The sequence below is a fragment of the Notolabrus celidotus genome, chromosome 2 (genome assembly GCF_009762535.1).
Source record: "Notolabrus celidotus isolate fNotCel1 chromosome 2, fNotCel1.pri, whole genome shotgun sequence".
Lineage (NCBI taxonomy): Eukaryota > Metazoa > Chordata > Actinopteri > Labriformes > Labridae > Notolabrus > Notolabrus celidotus.
The window spans coordinates 11,740,881-11,758,566 of record NC_048273.1 but is presented as its reverse complement, the minus strand read 5'-3'; the positions used below and the strand labels follow the sequence as shown (position 1 = coordinate 11,758,566).

At 39.3% G+C, this 17,686-nt stretch overlaps 2 protein-coding genes across 3 annotated transcripts; both read left to right on the top strand.

Moving 5' to 3' along the window:
• Nucleotides 1-1,723: 1,723 nt before the first annotated feature.
• On the top strand, nucleotides 1,724-7,256 carry LOC117824651 (cytochrome P450 2J6-like). Of its 2 annotated transcripts, XM_034700204.1 has the most exons (10): nucleotides 1,724-1,742; nucleotides 3,321-3,436; nucleotides 3,725-3,890; nucleotides 3,977-4,129; nucleotides 4,220-4,380; nucleotides 4,512-4,688; nucleotides 4,797-4,935; nucleotides 6,366-6,553; nucleotides 6,654-6,795; nucleotides 6,909-7,256. In XM_034700204.1, the coding sequence occupies exons 3-10, from the start codon at nucleotides 3,776-3,778 to the stop codon at nucleotides 7,082-7,084; spliced, it is 1,251 nt and encodes a 416-aa protein (XP_034556095.1). In that variant the 5' UTR covers nucleotides 1,724-1,742; nucleotides 3,321-3,436; nucleotides 3,725-3,775; the 3' UTR covers nucleotides 7,085-7,256. The 2 variants fall into 2 exon arrangements, with proteins under 2 accessions (XP_034556095.1, XP_034556085.1); XM_034700194.1 differs by lacking the exon at nucleotides 1,724-1,742 and having other exon boundaries at nucleotides 3,112-3,436.
• A 5,554-nt stretch (nucleotides 7,257-12,810) lies between these two features.
• LOC117828054 (cytochrome P450 2J6-like) lies at nucleotides 12,811-17,686 on the top strand. The gene is made up of 9 exons (XM_034705031.1): nucleotides 12,811-13,051; nucleotides 13,276-13,441; nucleotides 13,527-13,679; nucleotides 13,770-13,930; nucleotides 14,078-14,254; nucleotides 14,363-14,501; nucleotides 16,306-16,493; nucleotides 16,595-16,736; nucleotides 16,841-17,686. Exons 1-9 carry the CDS (start codon nucleotides 12,860-12,862, stop codon nucleotides 17,014-17,016), a joined length of 1,494 nt encoding a protein of 497 aa, XP_034560922.1. The 5' UTR covers nucleotides 12,811-12,859; the 3' UTR covers nucleotides 17,017-17,686.

The following is a 17,686-nucleotide window of genomic DNA, read 5'->3' as shown; positions in this document are numbered from 1 at the left end:
TTTTTCATTACCTGCACAAATATGTGCCAACAAGGAGCTTAGGAGGGAGGCATGCTAGTTGTAGGCTTTCTTAATAAACACAAAGGTTGGTTTTACTCCCCACGTCTGCAGATTTGAAGATATAGTGGATGATTTTTATTTGTCATGGATAAGTGCTAGCGCTAATTAGCATAGCCACATAGCTATATGTTCATAGCTGTAGCTGTAGCTGTAGCTGTGTACCAAGACACACGTCGACATACTGACAAATAAAACAACAAGAAACACTAAATCTGTGACCAATCCTTCATAAAAGGTCCTGCTGCCTTTCTGGCAGAGGTCGGTTTTACTCCCCACGTCTGCAGATTTGAAGATCTAGTGGATGATTTATCATGGATAAGTGCTAGCGCTAGTTAGCATAGCCACATAGCTACATGTTCGTAGCTGTGTACCAAGACACACGTCTACATACTGATAAATAAAACAACAAGAAACACTAAATCTATGACCAATCCTTCAGAAAGGTCCTGCTACAGGCGCCTCTCCGTCAGGATCAGATTCAGAGGGCTGAAGTAACGCGATCTCTGAGCAGCCGTGTATATTCAGCCAACATGTAAACATTAGATCAACGTGCTGGAGAGCCGAGGCACATCCACTTCCGGAGGGGGCGTGGTCAGAGGGAAAACAGAGTGTTCTGAGGAGGACTGAAGAAGAGGACTTTTCAGGCATGCCAAAATCTGATTTCAAAGTGTTTTTTTGAGCATAAACTTTAAATACATGTTTTTCGGACCTCTTAGACCAATATATATTGATGAAAAAAGCGTGATATGTCCCCTTTAAATCATGTCTTTTTTTAAAAACAAACAAATAAAATGATAAAAAAAAAAATCTTTAAACATCTTCATGGATAATTATTTATATCACAAACAAACAAGATTTTTTATTTATAACTCACAATTTACATAAAAAAACAGAGTCAATGCCGCTTAACCCTAAATTACACACAGTTTTCTCTCATTTTGAACCCAGTAACTACATTACTCAAAATTATAATCAACCTTGAAGTGTATTAGAAAGAACCCAGCCTATCAGACCTTCATAAGCCACTCCTCATCACTGCTTAGAGCCTGCAGACTGACGGTGTGTACCCAATGCACAAAGCTGAATATATGTTTACATTCATTGCTTATTGCAGCCTTCCTGTTCCCTGTGCCGGCAGAGCCACTTTTCAACAGTTTTTTCTGCCCCATTGTGTCAAAACCACGCATTTAAAGAAAACAGTTGTATACTATAAAGTACAACGTAAATCACTTGTCAGTGGGCACACACCATGATATGACATTGTGCTACCTTAAGGCACATCACTAAAAGCAACAAAAAGCCGTTTTAATTCCATTTTTTCATACATCTGGTTTCACTCACCAAGATCTGTTAGCAGACTTTCATTAGGGAAGTTATTGGAGTACCCCCTCTGAGCAATATTTTTGACTCCAGAATTTTTTCCTTCTCTTATCTGGAAAATCCTGGGTGTAACTCATGACATTAATCCTCACCCAGTTCCAGTGTCACAATGTGCTAGCAGGCCAACTGTGATTGCTTTCAGAGAAAGTTGATAAAACAGAGTACTTGTTACGGATAAGATCCCCCTGTTTAATTTCGCTAAAATAAGTGGAAATGTTCGTCATGAAAAAGTCTTTCACTAGAAAACACGAGATCAATGTCATGTCCCGTATCCAAAGAGATCTGGAGAGCTTAACTCATTGGTAAGAGACAATACAAGGGCAGAGTTGAGTTAAAATAACAGGACATGTGGGCTGGACTGAGAACAACGACAAGACTTGTACTGATAGAAAATACAGTGCTGAGGTATTTTTTAAATCTCTCCTAACTAAGTAACCTGTATACCTTGAGAACAAATTCCAGGCTAAGGAGGCACACAAAGGACACTGCCCCTGCCTACTGGTAATATCCTGGGCAGGTTGATGTAGTTTCTTCTTCCAAGTTCATCCATTTTGCAGGAAAAAACAGAGTCTCACAGACTGACTGACAGATTTCCTTAACCAGGCCCGAAAGGACACAGTCGGGGCATCTGTGAAACCAAACAGCATGACCAGGTCCTCAAAATGTCAGGGTAGCATACTGAAAGCTTTTACTTGTGTCCACCTCTGATTCTGACCAGATGTTGGCATTTTTGAGATTCTTGAGATATAAAGGCACCAATGAAGCTCTTCTGATGTATGAAGTAACTGTTGATTACCATACCTTAAATAATGATGTATTAAACACCATGTCATGACATGAAGTCATAGTGACAGGATCATTAGTTCATGGTGAACATCAGGAATTGATAATTAATTCATACAGAAATTCATCATGAGTCATGCATTACTTCAACGTGAATTAAGCATTATTTATCTAAGAAAAATGTTCCATTATTGTAAAGTGTTACCATAAAGTGTTACGAAATGGGGATTACAAATAACAATCCTCATTTACACTGCTGGGAAATGTCATTGGCACATCCCTGAGTTTGCTGAGGCTATATTAAATACCAAAAAAGCAAAGTGTCTTAGCACCCCTTAAAAGATACATTTTAGGAAACCTTGGGTACTGTATCTGTCAGAAACATGGCAGATGGTGAATCCCAGTGGTGTAGTAAAAGCATTAAAGCTTTCATAAACTACCTTTTTTTTGTCTTGGGGAAGTTTGAGATTTTTCATTAGCCTTTTAACATTTTCACCAGAAACAAAATGTGTATCTGCATCAAAAGCCTTGCCATGGTTGTTTGCAAATTCCTAAGCTGGGTTGTGAAACAAATCTTCACTTCTGACCTTACTTTCCTGGTGCACACTGGATCAGTCAGATTCCTTCTATGCACACTGTACTTTGTATTATTGGCTTGATTCTGTTTACATAGACATCTAATCAAAATCTAAGGCCCTAAAATGCAGTAAAGTTTGATAGATTGCTGAGCTGAGGTTGCTGTTGCTTATGAGCAATTTCATTTTTTTGCGTGTTCACAGCATAATGATGCCTTATTAATGGGCAAAAGGTGTTGTCATGGCAAAGGTTTTTTGTCAAGGGACAGAGGGCGTGTGTGCTATTATGCAACCAAACTGCCACAAGCACCTTTGCACACACTGCGATTGTTTCTTAGTCACCTGTTCTGTAATGCTAGTCTTGTGTAGTCTCTTTCAGCAAGAGTTTTAAAACCATTTGACAGAAGAACAGCTTCCTCCTGCTGTTAGTTTCTCTCTCTGTAACAATGTGGCTTTATAATGTTTTACTTGGTTTAGACTTCAAGGGAATACTCCTGTTCCTTTTTATTTTCATCATAATAGCAGACTATATCAAAAACCGGAAACCTCCTAATTACCCTCCTGGACCGTTGGCTTTACCAGTTGTGGGAAATATCTTCAGTGTGGACAGTGACCATCCAGAAACATATTTTTCCAAGGTAAAAGTTCATGTTACAATTTTTGTAAATTTAATGCCACAAATGTGAACCATTTTAGAGTGCTTAATTGCTCTTTTAATTCAATTTCTAAGTAGTAAAATAAATATTATATCTGTTGATTCATTTGGATACATGATAAACTGAATCTATTGAATCTTCAATAAGTTCACAATCCTTCACAACTCTATTTGTGTCACATGTATCACTTGTCACTTTATGTTTCAGAAAGAGTACTGCCAGTATTTTGTGTGGTTCATATGCACTTATTCATTGATGTATTGTCTGCAGCTGGCTGATATTTATGGGAATGTATTCAGCGTCCGTCTTGGCAGTGAAAAGATGGTGTTTGTGTCTGGCTACAAGGCGGTGAAGGAGGCCATCGTGACACAAGCTGAAAACTTTGTGGATCGACCATACAGGGCAAGCCAGGACAGATTTTACTCTGGAAGCTCAGGTTTACAAATCTCTCTCGCTTCTTATACTTTACAAAAAGTCAAAATGAGCCAATAACCCTTTTTTCATCTGCATGCATTTATCAAGGTGGTCTGTTTATGAGCAATGGGGAAGCATGGAAGAGACAGCGACGCTTTGCCTTGTCTACCTTACGTAGCTTTGGCCTGGGCAAAAACACAGTGGAGCAGAGTATCAGCGAGGAGATCAGACACCTGCAGGAAGAGATCGAGATGGAGAAAGGTTGTTTACATTGAGTTCAACACTTTATCATCATCAGCAGTATGTCTTCAGCATTACAGCGTGGTCTAACTGTGGACTCCTTTCCTACAGGTGACACTTTCAACCCAGCAAATATTTTCAACAAAGCTGTGTCCAACATCATTTGCCAACTGGTGATGGGGAAGCGGTACGACTACAGCGACCACGAGTTCCAGCACATGCTGAAATGTCTAGCAGAAGTTCTTGTGCTGGAGGGCTCTGTGTGGACCTTGGTGGGTCAATAAAATAATAGCATTTTGGTGGTATAGAGACAGTCACCACTTCTGACTGACTGAGAGGCCTGTGTCTTATCAGAAAAAGATGATGGTAGTGAGAGTCTGCCTTTCTCTTTTCTTGCATGTAGTTTTATGAATCGTTCCCTTCGGTGATGAAGCATTTGCCAGGTCCTCACAACAAAATGTTCAGCCACTTTGACACCCTCCATGAATTCATCAGTCAGGAGGTACAAAAGCACAAGATAGATCTGGACCCCAACAATCCCCGGGACTACATTGATGCTTTTATCATTGAAATGGAAAAAGTAAGTGAAGAAATGCACTCCCCATGTATTGCACTGTGTAGCATATTAAAGCCTTTTCTCTCAAACCACCAGTTATTCTCTCTTTACCATCCCTGCATTTCTGAACAGCATACAGATACCACTATGGGCTTCAGTGAGACCAACCTGGCTATGTGCTCCTTGGATCTGTTCCTGGCTGGAACAGAGACCACCTCCACCACTTTGCTCTGGGCTTTCGTTTACCTCATCAATAACCAAGATATCCAGGGTAGGTGAAATTCAAGTGCCTTTACATAAAGCTCCTGTGAGTGTTTTTTAGCTGGCTATGTATCAGATTTAAGTTAGAACTGATGCCTCTTTTTATCCTGCAACAGCACATCCATCATCAGCATAAAGACATTTCAAGTAACTATAAGTAAATAGTTAATATTAATTAATGAAGTCCTGTGTCAGCTGAAGCAATTTGCATGCTACCAGAAGACTCTCCATGAGTAAAGTATTACACTGTTCAAAGAGGGTGAGAGGTTTTGCTGGAAATCATTACATTACAACCACAAGACTTGTCCTGACAGATACAGTGCTGAGGTATTTTTTTTAAATCTCTCTTACCTAAGTAACCTGTATAAACATCTTGAGAACAAATTCCAGGCTAAGGAGGCACACAAAGGACACTGCCCCTGCCTACTGGTAATATCCTGAGCAGGTTGATGTAGTTTCTTCTTCTAAGTTCATCCATTTTGCAGGAAAAAACAGAGTCTCACAGACTGACTGACAGATTTCCTTAACCAGGCCCGAAAGGACACAGTCGGGGCATCTGTGAAACCAAACAGCATGACCAGGTCCTCAAAATGTCAGGGTGGCATACTGAAAGCTTTTACTTGTGTCCACCTCTGATTCTGACCAGATGTTGGCATTTTTGAGATTCTTGAGATATAAAGGAACCAATGAAGCTCTTTTACCTGTCATTAAGAACATTTTAAAAGCTATGATCATGGCTAAAATCAAACACTTCTAAGTTGTATCACTGAGTCAGGAACCTCCTTAAGCAAAAAAGACGTTTTAAAAGCGTAGTTGTATGTATCTGTGTATTAAGAGCTATTCCAAAGTCGTTTTTTAAGGAATATTTCACACAAAAGCTAAAAAGTACCTTCATTACTTTATCCTTAATACTGATAACTCCTTAACTCTGCCTCTTTACCTCACACTAGCTAGAAAGAAGTTAGGTTGAGTTCAACATTTCCAATATGGCAACCGCCAAAAATAGGCTTCAAAACAGGGCTTCAGAAACAGATGGGGGACGTCTCAGAGACAACGTTCATGTAATGCATAGTCTATGGTGTCAACACATTTACAATAGGAAAAACACTGCCATAGAGACGTGTCTAGGATGGTGATTTCTCAGAAAATGTCAGGGATTGTCTGTTTTGCTTATTTTCTCCAAGGAGATTACTTGCAATATTTCACATTTAAAGAAAGGTTCAGAGTCCTTCAGATCTGCCTTAACACTGTTCACATGCTCAAAAGTGTTTGTTTAGTATAGTCATTCATCCTCTCCATACTGAGTGATTTAAAAGTAATTAATAGGAGAGAAAATCCTCAGGCTCTATTCTTTGCATGACAAAGCATTCAAGATGTAATTTCAGGTTTTGCTTTCCCCGATGCCATAAAGTTGAGTTCCTTAAACTTTTCTGTTTTTAGCCAAAGTCCAGGCAGAGATAGACACAGTGATTGGACAGACCCGCCTGCCCACTATGTCCGACAGACCTAACCTGCCCTACACTGATGCTGTCATCCATGAGATTCAGAGATTTGGAAATATCGTTCCTCTCAATGGATTCAGAATGGCTGCCATGGACACAAAACTGGATGGTTACTTCATCCCCAAGGTGCATTTTGTCATTTCATATCTTAAGTGTAATATTTCTAAAATGTAATGCTGTTTTTGGAAGTATCACTTGATGTTAAACTACAGGTGTTGTTTTTCAGGGTACAAGTCTGGTACCAATCCTGACTTCTGTCCTGTTTGACAAGACTGAATGGGAGACTCCAGACACCTTCAACCCTGGACACTTCCTCGACTCTGAGGGGAAGTTTTTGAAGAGGGAAGCTTTCATGCCTTTCTCTGCAGGTAAATCTCTTTTTCCTGAATCTTAGCTTCCTCTTAACTTAATCTATACTGCAACTCATGTTTCTTCTTGAAGCCTCAGACCATTATGTGTGTTGTTATTTTTGTCTTTTTAGGGAAACGAGTGTGTCTTGGAGAAAGTCTTGCCAGGATGGAGCTCTTTCTGTTTTTAGTTGGTTTGCTACAGAAGTTTTCTTTCTCTGTTCCTGAGGGAGTTGAGCTTAATACAGAAGGAATCAGTGGAAGCACGCGCGTGCCGCACCCATTCAAGGTGTATGCCAAGGTGCGTTGATCTGTATAACAACTCCTTGAGTCATTTTTTATGTAATCAATGTGTGTTTCATTCAGAGTGCATTATTTTCACACTAATTCATTCGTATCAAATGCCCAGTTCATGCAGTTGTCTTTTTGTTCTTGTCATTAACAATACATTGCTTGAAAAATAAAAAGAATTTAAAGTGGAATGAAGAGCTGTTCTGGTATTTTTTTCCTTTTTAAAGGTGACATATCATGCAAAATTGACTTTTTAATGGTTCTTTACCTGAAATATGTGTCCCTGGCATGTCTACAAACCCCCCAAGAATGAAAAAAATCCATTCTGCCCCTGTTTTGATTTCTCCACCTTTCTGTAAATGTGTCTAAAACGAGCCGTTTCAGACTTCCGTGTTTTTGTTACGTAACAACAATATCCGGTCTGTCACGGAGTCAGAGCTCGGAGCTTGTTCAGCCCATAGACTGTATAAAATAATACTGAATCCCTCCCCCGTTTTTCATTACCTGCACAAATATGTGCCAACAAGGAGCTTAGGAGGGAGGCATGCTAGTTGTAGGCTTTCTTAATAAACACAAAGGTTGGTTTTACTCCCCACGTCTGCAGATTTGAAGATATAGTGGATGATTTTTATTTGTCATGGATAAGTGCTAGCGCTAATTAGCATAGCCACATAGCTATATGTTCATAGCTGTAGCTGTAGCTGTAGCTGTGTACCAAGACACACGTCGACATACTGACAAATAAAACAACAAGAAACACTAAATCTGTGACCAATCCTTCATAAAAGGTCCTGCTGCCTTTCTGGCAGAGGTCGGTTTTACTCCCCACGTCTGCAGATTTGAAGATCTAGTGGATGATTTATCATGGATAAGTGCTAGCGCTAGTTAGCATAGCCACATAGCTACATGTTCGTAGCTGTGTACCAAGACACACGTCTACATACTGATAAATAAAACAACAAGAAACACTAAATCTATGACCAATCCTTCAGAAAGGTCCTGCTACAGGCGCCTCTCCGTCAGGATCAGATTCAGAGGGCTGAAGTAACGCGATCTCTGAGCAGCCGTGTATATTCAGCCAACATGTAAACATTAGATCAACGTGCTGGAGAGCCGAGGCACATCCACTTCCGGAGGGGGCGTGGTCAGAGGGAAAACAGAGTGTTCTGATGAGGAATGAAGAAGAGGACTTTTCAGGCATGCCAAAATCTGATTTCAAAGTGTTTTTTTGAGCATAAACTTTAAATACATGTTTTTCGGACCTCTTAGACCAATATATATTGATGAAAAAAGCGTGATATGTCCCCTTTAAATCATGTCTTTTTTTTAAAAACAAACAAATAAAATGATAAAAAAAAAAACCTTTAAACATCTTCATGGATAATTATTTATATCACAAACAAACAAGATTTTTTATTTATAACTCACAATTTACATAAAAAAACAGAGTCAATGCCGCTTAACCCTAAATTACACACAGTTTTCTCTCATTTTGAACCCAGTAACTACATTACTCAAAATTATAATCAACCTTGAAGTGTATTAGAAAGAACCCAGCCTATCAGACCTTCATAAGCCACTCCTCATCACTGCTTAGAGCCTGCAGACTGACGGTGTGTACCCAATGCACAAAGCTGAATATATGTTTACATTCATTGCTTATTGCAGCCTTCCTGTTCCCTGTGCCGGCAGAGCCACTTTTCAACAGTTTTTTCTGCCCCATTGTGTCAAAACCACGCATTTAAAGAAAACAGTTGTATACTATAAAGTACAACGTAAATCACTTGTCAGTGGGCACACACCATGATATGACATTGTGCTACCTTAAGGCACATCACTAAAAGCAACAAAAAGCCGTTTTAATTCCATTTTTTCATACATCTGGTTTCACTCACCAAGATCTGTTAGCAGACTTTCAATAGGGAAGTTATTGGAGTACCCCCTCTGAGCAATATTTTTGACTCCAGAATTTTTTCCTTCTCTTATCTGGAAAATCCTGGGTGTAACTCATGACATTAATCCTCACCCAGTTCCAGTGTCACAATGTGCTAGCAGGCCAACTGTGATTGCTTTCAGAGAAAGTTGATAAAACAGAGTACTTGTTACGGATAAGATCCACCTGTTTAATTTCGCTAAAATAAGTGGAAATGTTCGTCATGAAAAAGTCTTTCACTAGAAAACACGAGATCAATGTCTTGTCCCGTATCCAAAGAGATCTGGAGAGCTTAACTCATTGGTAAGAGACAATACAAGGGCAGAGTTGAGTTAAAATAACAGGACATGTGGGCTGGACTGAGAACAATGACATGACTTGTACTGATAGAAAATACAGTGCTGAGGTATTTTTTAAATCTCTCCTAACTAAGTAACCTGTATACCTTGAGAACAAATTCCAGGCTAAGGATGCACACAAAGGACACTGCCCCTGCCTACTGGTAATATCCTGGGCAGGTTGATGTAGTTTCTTCTTCTAAGTTCATCCATTTTGCAGGAAAAAACAGAGTCTCCCAGACTGACTGACAGATTTCCTTAACCAGGCCCGAAAGGACACAGTCTGTGAAACCAAACAGCATGACCAGGTCCTCAAAATGTCAGGGTGGCATACTGAAAGCTTTTACTTGTGTCCACCTCTGATTCTGACCAGATGTTGGCATTTTTGAGATTCTTCAGATATAAAGGAACCAATGAAGCTCTTTTACCTGTCATTAAGAACATTTTAAAAGCTATGATCATGGCTAAAATCAAACACTTCTAAGTTGTTTAACTGAGTCAGGAACCTCCTTAAGCAAAAAAGACGTTTTAAAAGCATGATGAACAACTAAAAGAGACTAATATGGTGAACAAGCTTTTAAAAACTACTTTCACCTAGGTGTAATGGATGGATAAGATACAAATGTATAAACACATACCTGGACCTGACAGATGTTGATAAATTAACCCGAGACACCTCTTCTGTCACATGCTGCCCAGATTTTGATGCTTTATTTAGCTGGTTGGGAAGGCATATATTGCCTTAAATTGAAGGAACCTCTGAATGCCACTAGCCTTTCATCCACTGTGACCTTAGGGCCTGGGTTATAGAGTAGTGGAAGTTGCTCTACCCACTTGTCCCTCACTGTTCTAATGGCTGACAGCTTGTCTCTTTTCGATCTCAGCTCCTGCAGTCAAATGCCGAAGTGTCCTTGGGAAAGACACTGAACCCCAAACTGCTCCCTCTGTTGTTCAATAGAAGTTCGGCTCTTTTCAGAGAGCCGGCTCTTTCGACTCTGGAACAGCTCTTAATTTCGGATCTTTTGTAGCCGTATATTTTACCTTAACTTTGCAAAAAACTAATGGTTTGTGTGTTGAAGTTTACCTAAGTCAAATTCCTTGTGTGTTCAAGCAAACCTGGCCAATAAAGCTGATTCTGATTCTGATTCTGAAAACCCTTTTACTTACAGTGTTTTTATGAGAAGCCTTATAATTTCCCAATTTTGTGCATTTATTCTGTTACAAAACCATTCTCACCAAACTCAAGTAAACAGAATCAGAACCAACTCAAGCAAATAGAACCAGAACCAAACTCAAGCAAACAGAAACAGAACCAAACTCAAGCATCGCATCAGATAAAAAAACTCTAATCATGACTTACAAAGCAGTAACCAAAACCGCTCCAGTTTACCTGGAACCCCTCATCCAGGTCTACTGATCTTCTCGCCCGCTACGCTCAGCCTCTGAAAAGCGCCTAGTGCTTCAAGCACATAAGGCCTCAAAATCACTAGCTCAACTCTTCTCTTCTGTTGCCCCTAAATGGTGGAATTAACTGAACATAACAGGTGGGGTAAGGAATATTTCACACAAACACTAAAAAGTACCTTCATTACTTTCACATATCCTTAATACTGGTAACTCAAACAATCATTTTTAAGACTGGACAAAACTCCAATAAACTCTAGTAAAATTGTTTATTTCATTCTTAAATCATTTAAGATTTTAGTATAATCCCTGGATTGTCCAGATACATCAAATAACAAATAATTAGAGATGTCTGGGGTGTATTTTAAGAATATACAGTGGTGCCTTTAACACAAGCAAACTCTACAAAGTGCTTAAAATTAGGTTAAGATTTCAGGATTGTCAATACTAAGCCTTGAAATATCTTGACATATGTAAGTCACTCGAGTTGGATTTCATTTGAAAACATTGTCCTATGATGCTTAAGTTCTGAGCTATATTGCAATACCTTAATTTATTACAATGACAATTAAAGGTGACATATCATGCAAAATTGACTTTTTAATGGTTCTCTACCTGAAATATGTTTCCCTGGCATGTCTACAAACCCCCCGAGAATGAAAAAAATCCATTCTGCCCCTGTTTTGATTTCTACACCTTTCTGTAAATGTGTGTGAAACGAGCCGTTTCAGACTTCCGTGTTTTTGTTACGTAACAACAATTGCCGGTCTGTCACGGAGTCAGAGCTCGGAGCTTGTTCAGCCCATAGACTGTATAAAATAATACTGAATCCCTCCCCTGTTTTTCATTACCTGCACAAATGTGTGCTAACAAGGAGCTTAGGAGGGAGGCATGCTAGTTGTAGGCTGTCTTAATAAACACAAAGGTCGGTTTTACTCCCCACGTCTGCAGATTTGAAGATCTAGTGGATGATTTTTATTTGTCATGGATAAGTGCTAGCGCTAATTAGCATAGCCACATAGCTACATGTTCATAGCTGTAGCTGTAGCTGTAGCTGTGTACCAAGACACACGTCGACATACTGACAAATAAAACAACAAGAAACACTAAATCTGTGACCAATCCTTCAGAAAGGTCCTGCTGCCTTTCTGGCAGAGGTCGGTTTTACTCCCCACGTCTGCAGATTTGAAGATCTAGTGGATGATTTTTATTTATCATGGATAAGTGCTAGCGCTAGTTAGCATAGCCACATAGCTACATGTTCGTAGCTGTGTACCAAGACACACGTCTACATACTGATAAATAAAACAACAAGAAACATTAAATCTATGACCAATCTTTCAGAAAGGTCGTGCTACAGGCGCCTCTCCGTCAGGATCAGATTCAGAGGGTTGAAGTAACGCGATCTCTGAGCAGCCGTGTATATTCAGCCAACATGTAAACATTAGATCAATGTGCTGGAGAGCCGAGGCACATCCACTTCCTGAGGGGGCGTGGTCAGAGGGAAAACAGAGTGTTCTGAGGAGGACTGAAGAAGAGGACTTTTCAGGCATGCCAAAATCTGATTTCAAAGTGTTTTTTTGAGCATAAACTTTAAAGACATGTTTTGGGGACCTCTTAGACCAATATATATTGATGAAAAAAGCGTGATATGTCACCTTTAAGATTGTGATTACAAACCAGGTGAAACAACTGAAGAGGGCCAACAAGTGTTTTTAAATCAACATATGAAGAAAACAGAAGGAGGACTATAAATAAGAGTGCCTTTCTAATGAGTGCAAATGAAAAAAACAAAACTGCACCCCTCTACCTATAGTGTGTCTAACAAATCAGAAACCCTTTGTGCTGGAAATGTGCTGAAACTATACTTGACTTTGTTGTTTAAAAAAAAAGTCTGTTAAGGTATAGTGTGTCTGCTCCAGGTTATGTAACAACACTGTCACAGGCACCTTTGTACTCACTCTGGTTGTTTGTTCATGTTCTGTAATCTGAGTGGGTAGTCATTATATGAGAAGATTATAAGAACAAAATAAAGAGTTAACAGGCATAGTAGAACCATTTGGGCTTCAAGTTGGACAGAAGAACAGCTTCCCCCTGCTGCTAGTTTCTCTCTGTAACAATGTGGCTTTATAATTTTTTACTAGGTTTAGACTTCAAGGGACTACTCCTGTTCCTTTTTATTTTTATCATAATAGCAGACTATCTCAAAACACGGAACCCTTCTAAATATCCTCCTGGACCGTTGGCTTTACCACTTGTGGGGAATATCTTTAGTGTGGACAGTAAACATCCACACATTTATTTTACCAAGGTAAAGTTTATCACAATTTTTTTTATTCCTAACAATTTTTAGAAAATGATTTCCTGGATCAAAGGTTAACTGTGATGATTAGTGAGCTGCTCCTCTAACACAGTTTAGATTTATTAAAACAGTCAACACATTTGCTGAGCATGTTTTGATTTACTGGTATTTATGAAGTAGATTTATTGAATTCACAATCAACATGCTCACTTCAGTAAAATCATTGTCTGCAGCTGGCTGATATTTATGGGAGTGTATTCAGCGTCCGTCTTGGCAGTGAAAAGATGGTGTTAGTGTCTGGCTACAAGGCGGTGAAGGAGGCCATTGTGACACAAGCTGAGAACTTTGTGGATCGACCATTCAGTGCAATCCAGGACAGGAATTACTCCAGGACCTCAGGTTTACAAATCTCTCACTCTCAATTTATAGTGTACAGAAAAAGAGTGAGCCAATAACCCTTTTTCATCTGCATGCATTTATCTAGGTGGTCTGTTTATGAGCAATGGGGAAACATGGAAGAGACAGCGACGCTTTGCCTTGTCTACCTTACGTAGCTTTGGCCTGGGCAAAAACATAGTGGAGCAGAGTATCAGCGAGGAGATCAGACACCTGCAGGAAGAGATCGAGAAGGAGAAAGGTTGTTTACAATGAGTTCAACACTTTATCATCATCAGCAGTATGTCTTCAGCATTACAGCGTGGTCTAACTGTGGACTCCTTTCCTACAGGTGACACTTTCAACCCAGCAAATGTTTTCTACAAAGCTACGTCCAATGTCATTTGCCAGCTGGTGATGGGGAAGCGGTACGACTACAGCGACCACGAGCTCCAGCACATGCTGAAATGTATGTCAGAGGAAATGATGCTGGAGGGCTCCATATGGGGCTGGGTAGGTTAATAATACATGACATTCTGGCATTGTGAAAGTTGGTACTCCTTGACTCGGAGATGCAAGTGTCCATGAAAAAATCTGTCACAAACATTTGAGATAATGCTGATGAAAGTTCCGTTTCCAACATCTGTTTTCTGCATGTAGGTTTATGAATCGTTCCCTGCACTGATGAAGCATTTGCCAGGTCCTCACAACAAAATTTTCAGCCACTTTGACACCGTCTATGGATTCATCAGTCGGGAGGTACAAAAGCACAAGATAGATCTGGACCCCAACAATCCCCGGGACTACATTGATGCTTTTATCATTGAAATGGAAAAAGTAAGTGAAGAAATGCACTCCTCACGTATCGCACTGTATAGCACATTAAAGCCCTTTTCTTTAAACCCCCAGTTATTCTCTCTTTATCCTCTCTGCATTTATGAACAGCATAAAGAGACCACTATGGGCTTCAGCGAGGCCAATCTAGCTGCATGCTCTTTGGACCTGTTCCTGGCTGGAACAGAGACAACCTCCAACACTATGCTCTGGGCTTTGGTTTACCTCATCAGCAACCCGGACATTCAGTGTAAGTGAAATGCAATGCCTTTACTCAACTGCAAAACAGCAAGAAAACAAGACCATGGTAGCAGCTCTGTGAGAGTTTATTTGAATTTTCCCTATGAGCTAAACTCTATGATTAGCCTGCAAACATTTCTAACAATAACCATACTAACCACCACAGTGCTAACAATATTACTTTAGCATAGCAGTCCTTTATGCTAAATGCTAAAATTATCATCCAAACAATATATGCATGGATTGTAGAACTCAAAGTCCATTAAGATAATGATTTTAAAAATAACAATTTAGCCAGAAGGCAATTTCCATAGCCTTGTTCTTTATCATTTATTTCATTTATTTTTTGTTTCTGATTCTCAAATTAGTTATGAGATCTAATGTTTTTAAATTGTTGTGAGTAGTCCCTCCTCTTGAAATGTGACTGGAGCAAGTCTTCCAAACTGCATGTTGCATATCTTTCTCAAAGACGGATAATTCTCCCACATTGGGTGTTGGCATTTTCCTTTACATTTGATTGTGAAAACATATCAGTTTGTCCAAAAGGTGCCCTCTTCTGTCTGATTAAAATCCTCTCTGAATCAGCACTTAGTGACCCTCGTTTACGAGCATTACATTAATGAGTAACAACAGATAAACACTGGCTCCTGATATTGGTCCATGGTCCATTACCATCAGATGGGCTGATGTCTGTCAACGGGGAAAAATATCAGCTGATACCAATGTTCAACTGAATTATCAGTGCATTCTTAAATGAAACATTTCTAGCCATAACCATGAAGGCTTGTGTTAACAATATGAGATTAAGATATACTCAATACAATTTGGGCAAGAGCTAACTTAAAATGAAATGTTAAAAGTTTTTGGGGCATTTCCAAACAGAACGATAGTGCTGTATAGCGGTTTGTCTATGTTGGTTATGAATGACCAAGCGGCAGCCTCTAACCATGAGAAATGAAGACAATTAGGAAGTGTTAAAAACTGCAGTTCCTCCAGTGTCCAGTTGAGGCCGGCTCCAAGATCCACTTACATACGCATTCAAAGAGACAATCTTTACAGCAAAGCAATTAACATGTTTACAGCCTGGAACATAAAACGACTCTGGTCTGAATTGTTGATTTTTCTAACCACACACTCTGTACAGGGGAGAATTTTTTTAATGATCAGGTGCGACAGGCGTAGATGTTAGCAAGGAGGCTAAAAGCCTGCCTTAACTCTTCCTTTTTGCCTGTAGTTAGTTCCGTCGTTGTTAGGCTGAGTCACTCTTCCAACATGGCAACCACCGACAATAGGCTTCAGAAACCAGTGAGTGTCAGTCAGACTACATCCATGTATTATACAGTCTACGTGAAAGACCAGTATTTTTTTCATTTTTATTTATATTTTTTTCCTTAAAATTTGATCTGAGGAAATGAATGGCAAAAGTCCACATATGATGAGTTGACGTGGTTCATGGGAAAAGCTTTGTTGCAGCAAATCAGATAAAACATCCTAACAGATGACACATTGAGTTAAAAGTAGACTACATTAGTGCTAGAAATTAGAGGACAGAAGTGTTGACCCTTCTTTGCAAAAAAAAAAGCTAAGGAGTTTGAATTCTTACAGTTCCGTTTTGAAGAAATCTCAAACGCCCATACATTTTTATTTTAATATTTAGTCTTTTCATCTGTCCATGCTGGAGTTATTTTGAGGTTGCTGGTTGAATAATAAATGATTGGACTTCATTATGTGAAAAAATGTATGGAATTCAGATGTTATTTCAAATTGTACTCTTACCACCAAAGGCTTAGTTTAATCTTTTTCATTATTTTTAGCCAAAGTCCAGGCAGAGATAGACACAGTGATTGGACAGAGCCGCCTGCCCACTATGGCCGACAGACCTAACCTGCCCTACACTGATGCTGTCATCCATGAGATTCAGAGATTTGGAAATATCGTTCCTCTCAATGCATTCAGAATGGCCAACAAGGACACAACACTTGGTGGTTACTTCATCCCCAAGGTGCATTTTGTCATTTCATATCTTAAGTGGAACATCTCAAAAATGTAAATACTGGTTTTGGAAGCATCACTTGATGTTAACTTAAAGATGTTGTTTTTCAGGGTACAAGTCTGTTACCAATCCTGACCTCTGTCCTGTTTGACAAGACTGAATGGGAGACTCCAGACATCTTCAACCCCGGACACTTCCTCGACTCTGAGGGGAAGTTTTTGAAGAGGGAAGCTTTCATGCCTTTCTCTGCAGGTAGGGCACTTTTTTCCTAAAATCTAATAATGATCCAAACTATAATTAAAGTTCCCTCTTGAACCCTCAGACCTTTATGTGTGTTGTTATTTTTGTCATTTTAGGGAAACGAGTGTGTCTTGGAGAAGGTCTTGCCAGGATGGAGCTGTTTCTGTTTTTCGTTGGTTTAATGCAGAAGTTTTCTTTCTCTGTTCCTGATGGAGTTAAGCTTGATCAAGGAGGAGTCACGGGAATTACACGCGTGCCGCACCCATTCAAGGTGTATGCTAGGGTGCGTTGAACTGGATATCAACTTGTGGTGCCATTTCATGCTTGAGTTATTGGTTTTATTTTTAACTGTGTTGTTTTGTTGTCATTGTCAGTTGTTACCAATTAACTTTAGTTTCTTGTAAATCTTGTGAGTGTATGGCACTCTCAGGTTCCTGAATTTAGTTTTCAGTGTTTCCTGTTTTATTTCTTCAGTTCTTGCCCCCAGTGTGTCATTTTTACGTCTGCCTTTGTTTATTTTCTGTCTTTTTTTTAATTAGGTGCCTTGCCCTAATTGTTTTCACCTGTGTCTCATTACCCTGCGTATTCAGTCTCATTTCTTCATCATCAAACTTCTCCTGTTTTCTTGTAGATTTTTATTGCAGATATTTAGGGTTGTTTCCTGTGTTTTTGCATTTTCTCTTGCACATTTTACCCTGGACTCAAGAATTAGAAGGTTTAATTTTGTCTTCTGTCAAGAAATCTGCTCACATCAGCCTAAATGTTTCCTTGATTCTTTGAACTGTGACAGACAAAAGTATAATAAACTATAAAGATCAAAATGCTTTGTGATGTTAAATTGTATTTAGTTCTGAAGTTAAAGTCTTGACGTATGTCCTGGGGACCTTCTTGTTTGCTTTTCATTCTGTGTTGGTTGTTTTAACATAAATTATTTGGGATTAGCATCCCTGTTTATGCTGTTT

Excerpts from the sequence above, each read along its gene's own strand:
- LOC117824651 (XM_034700194.1), top strand. The coding sequence starts at position 3,245 with ATGTGGCTTTATAATGTTTTACTTGGTTTAGACTTCAAGGGAATACTC. Across the intron at positions 6,554-6,653 it reads ATGGTTACTTCATCCCCAAG|GGTACAAGTCTGGTACCAAT; the intron begins GTGCATTTTGTC and ends GTTGTTTTTCAG. Across the intron at positions 6,796-6,908 it reads TTTCATGCCTTTCTCTGCAG|GGAAACGAGTGTGTCTTGGA; the intron begins GTAAATCTCTTT and ends TTGTCTTTTTAG.
- LOC117828054 (XM_034705031.1), top strand. The coding sequence starts at position 12,860 with ATGTGGCTTTATAATTTTTTACTAGGTTTAGACTTCAAGGGACTACTC. Across the intron at positions 13,931-14,077 it reads AGGGCTCCATATGGGGCTGG|GTTTATGAATCGTTCCCTGC; the intron begins GTAGGTTAATAA and ends TTCTGCATGTAG. Across the intron at positions 14,502-16,305 it reads CAGCAACCCGGACATTCAGT|CCAAAGTCCAGGCAGAGATA; the intron begins GTAAGTGAAATG and ends CATTATTTTTAG.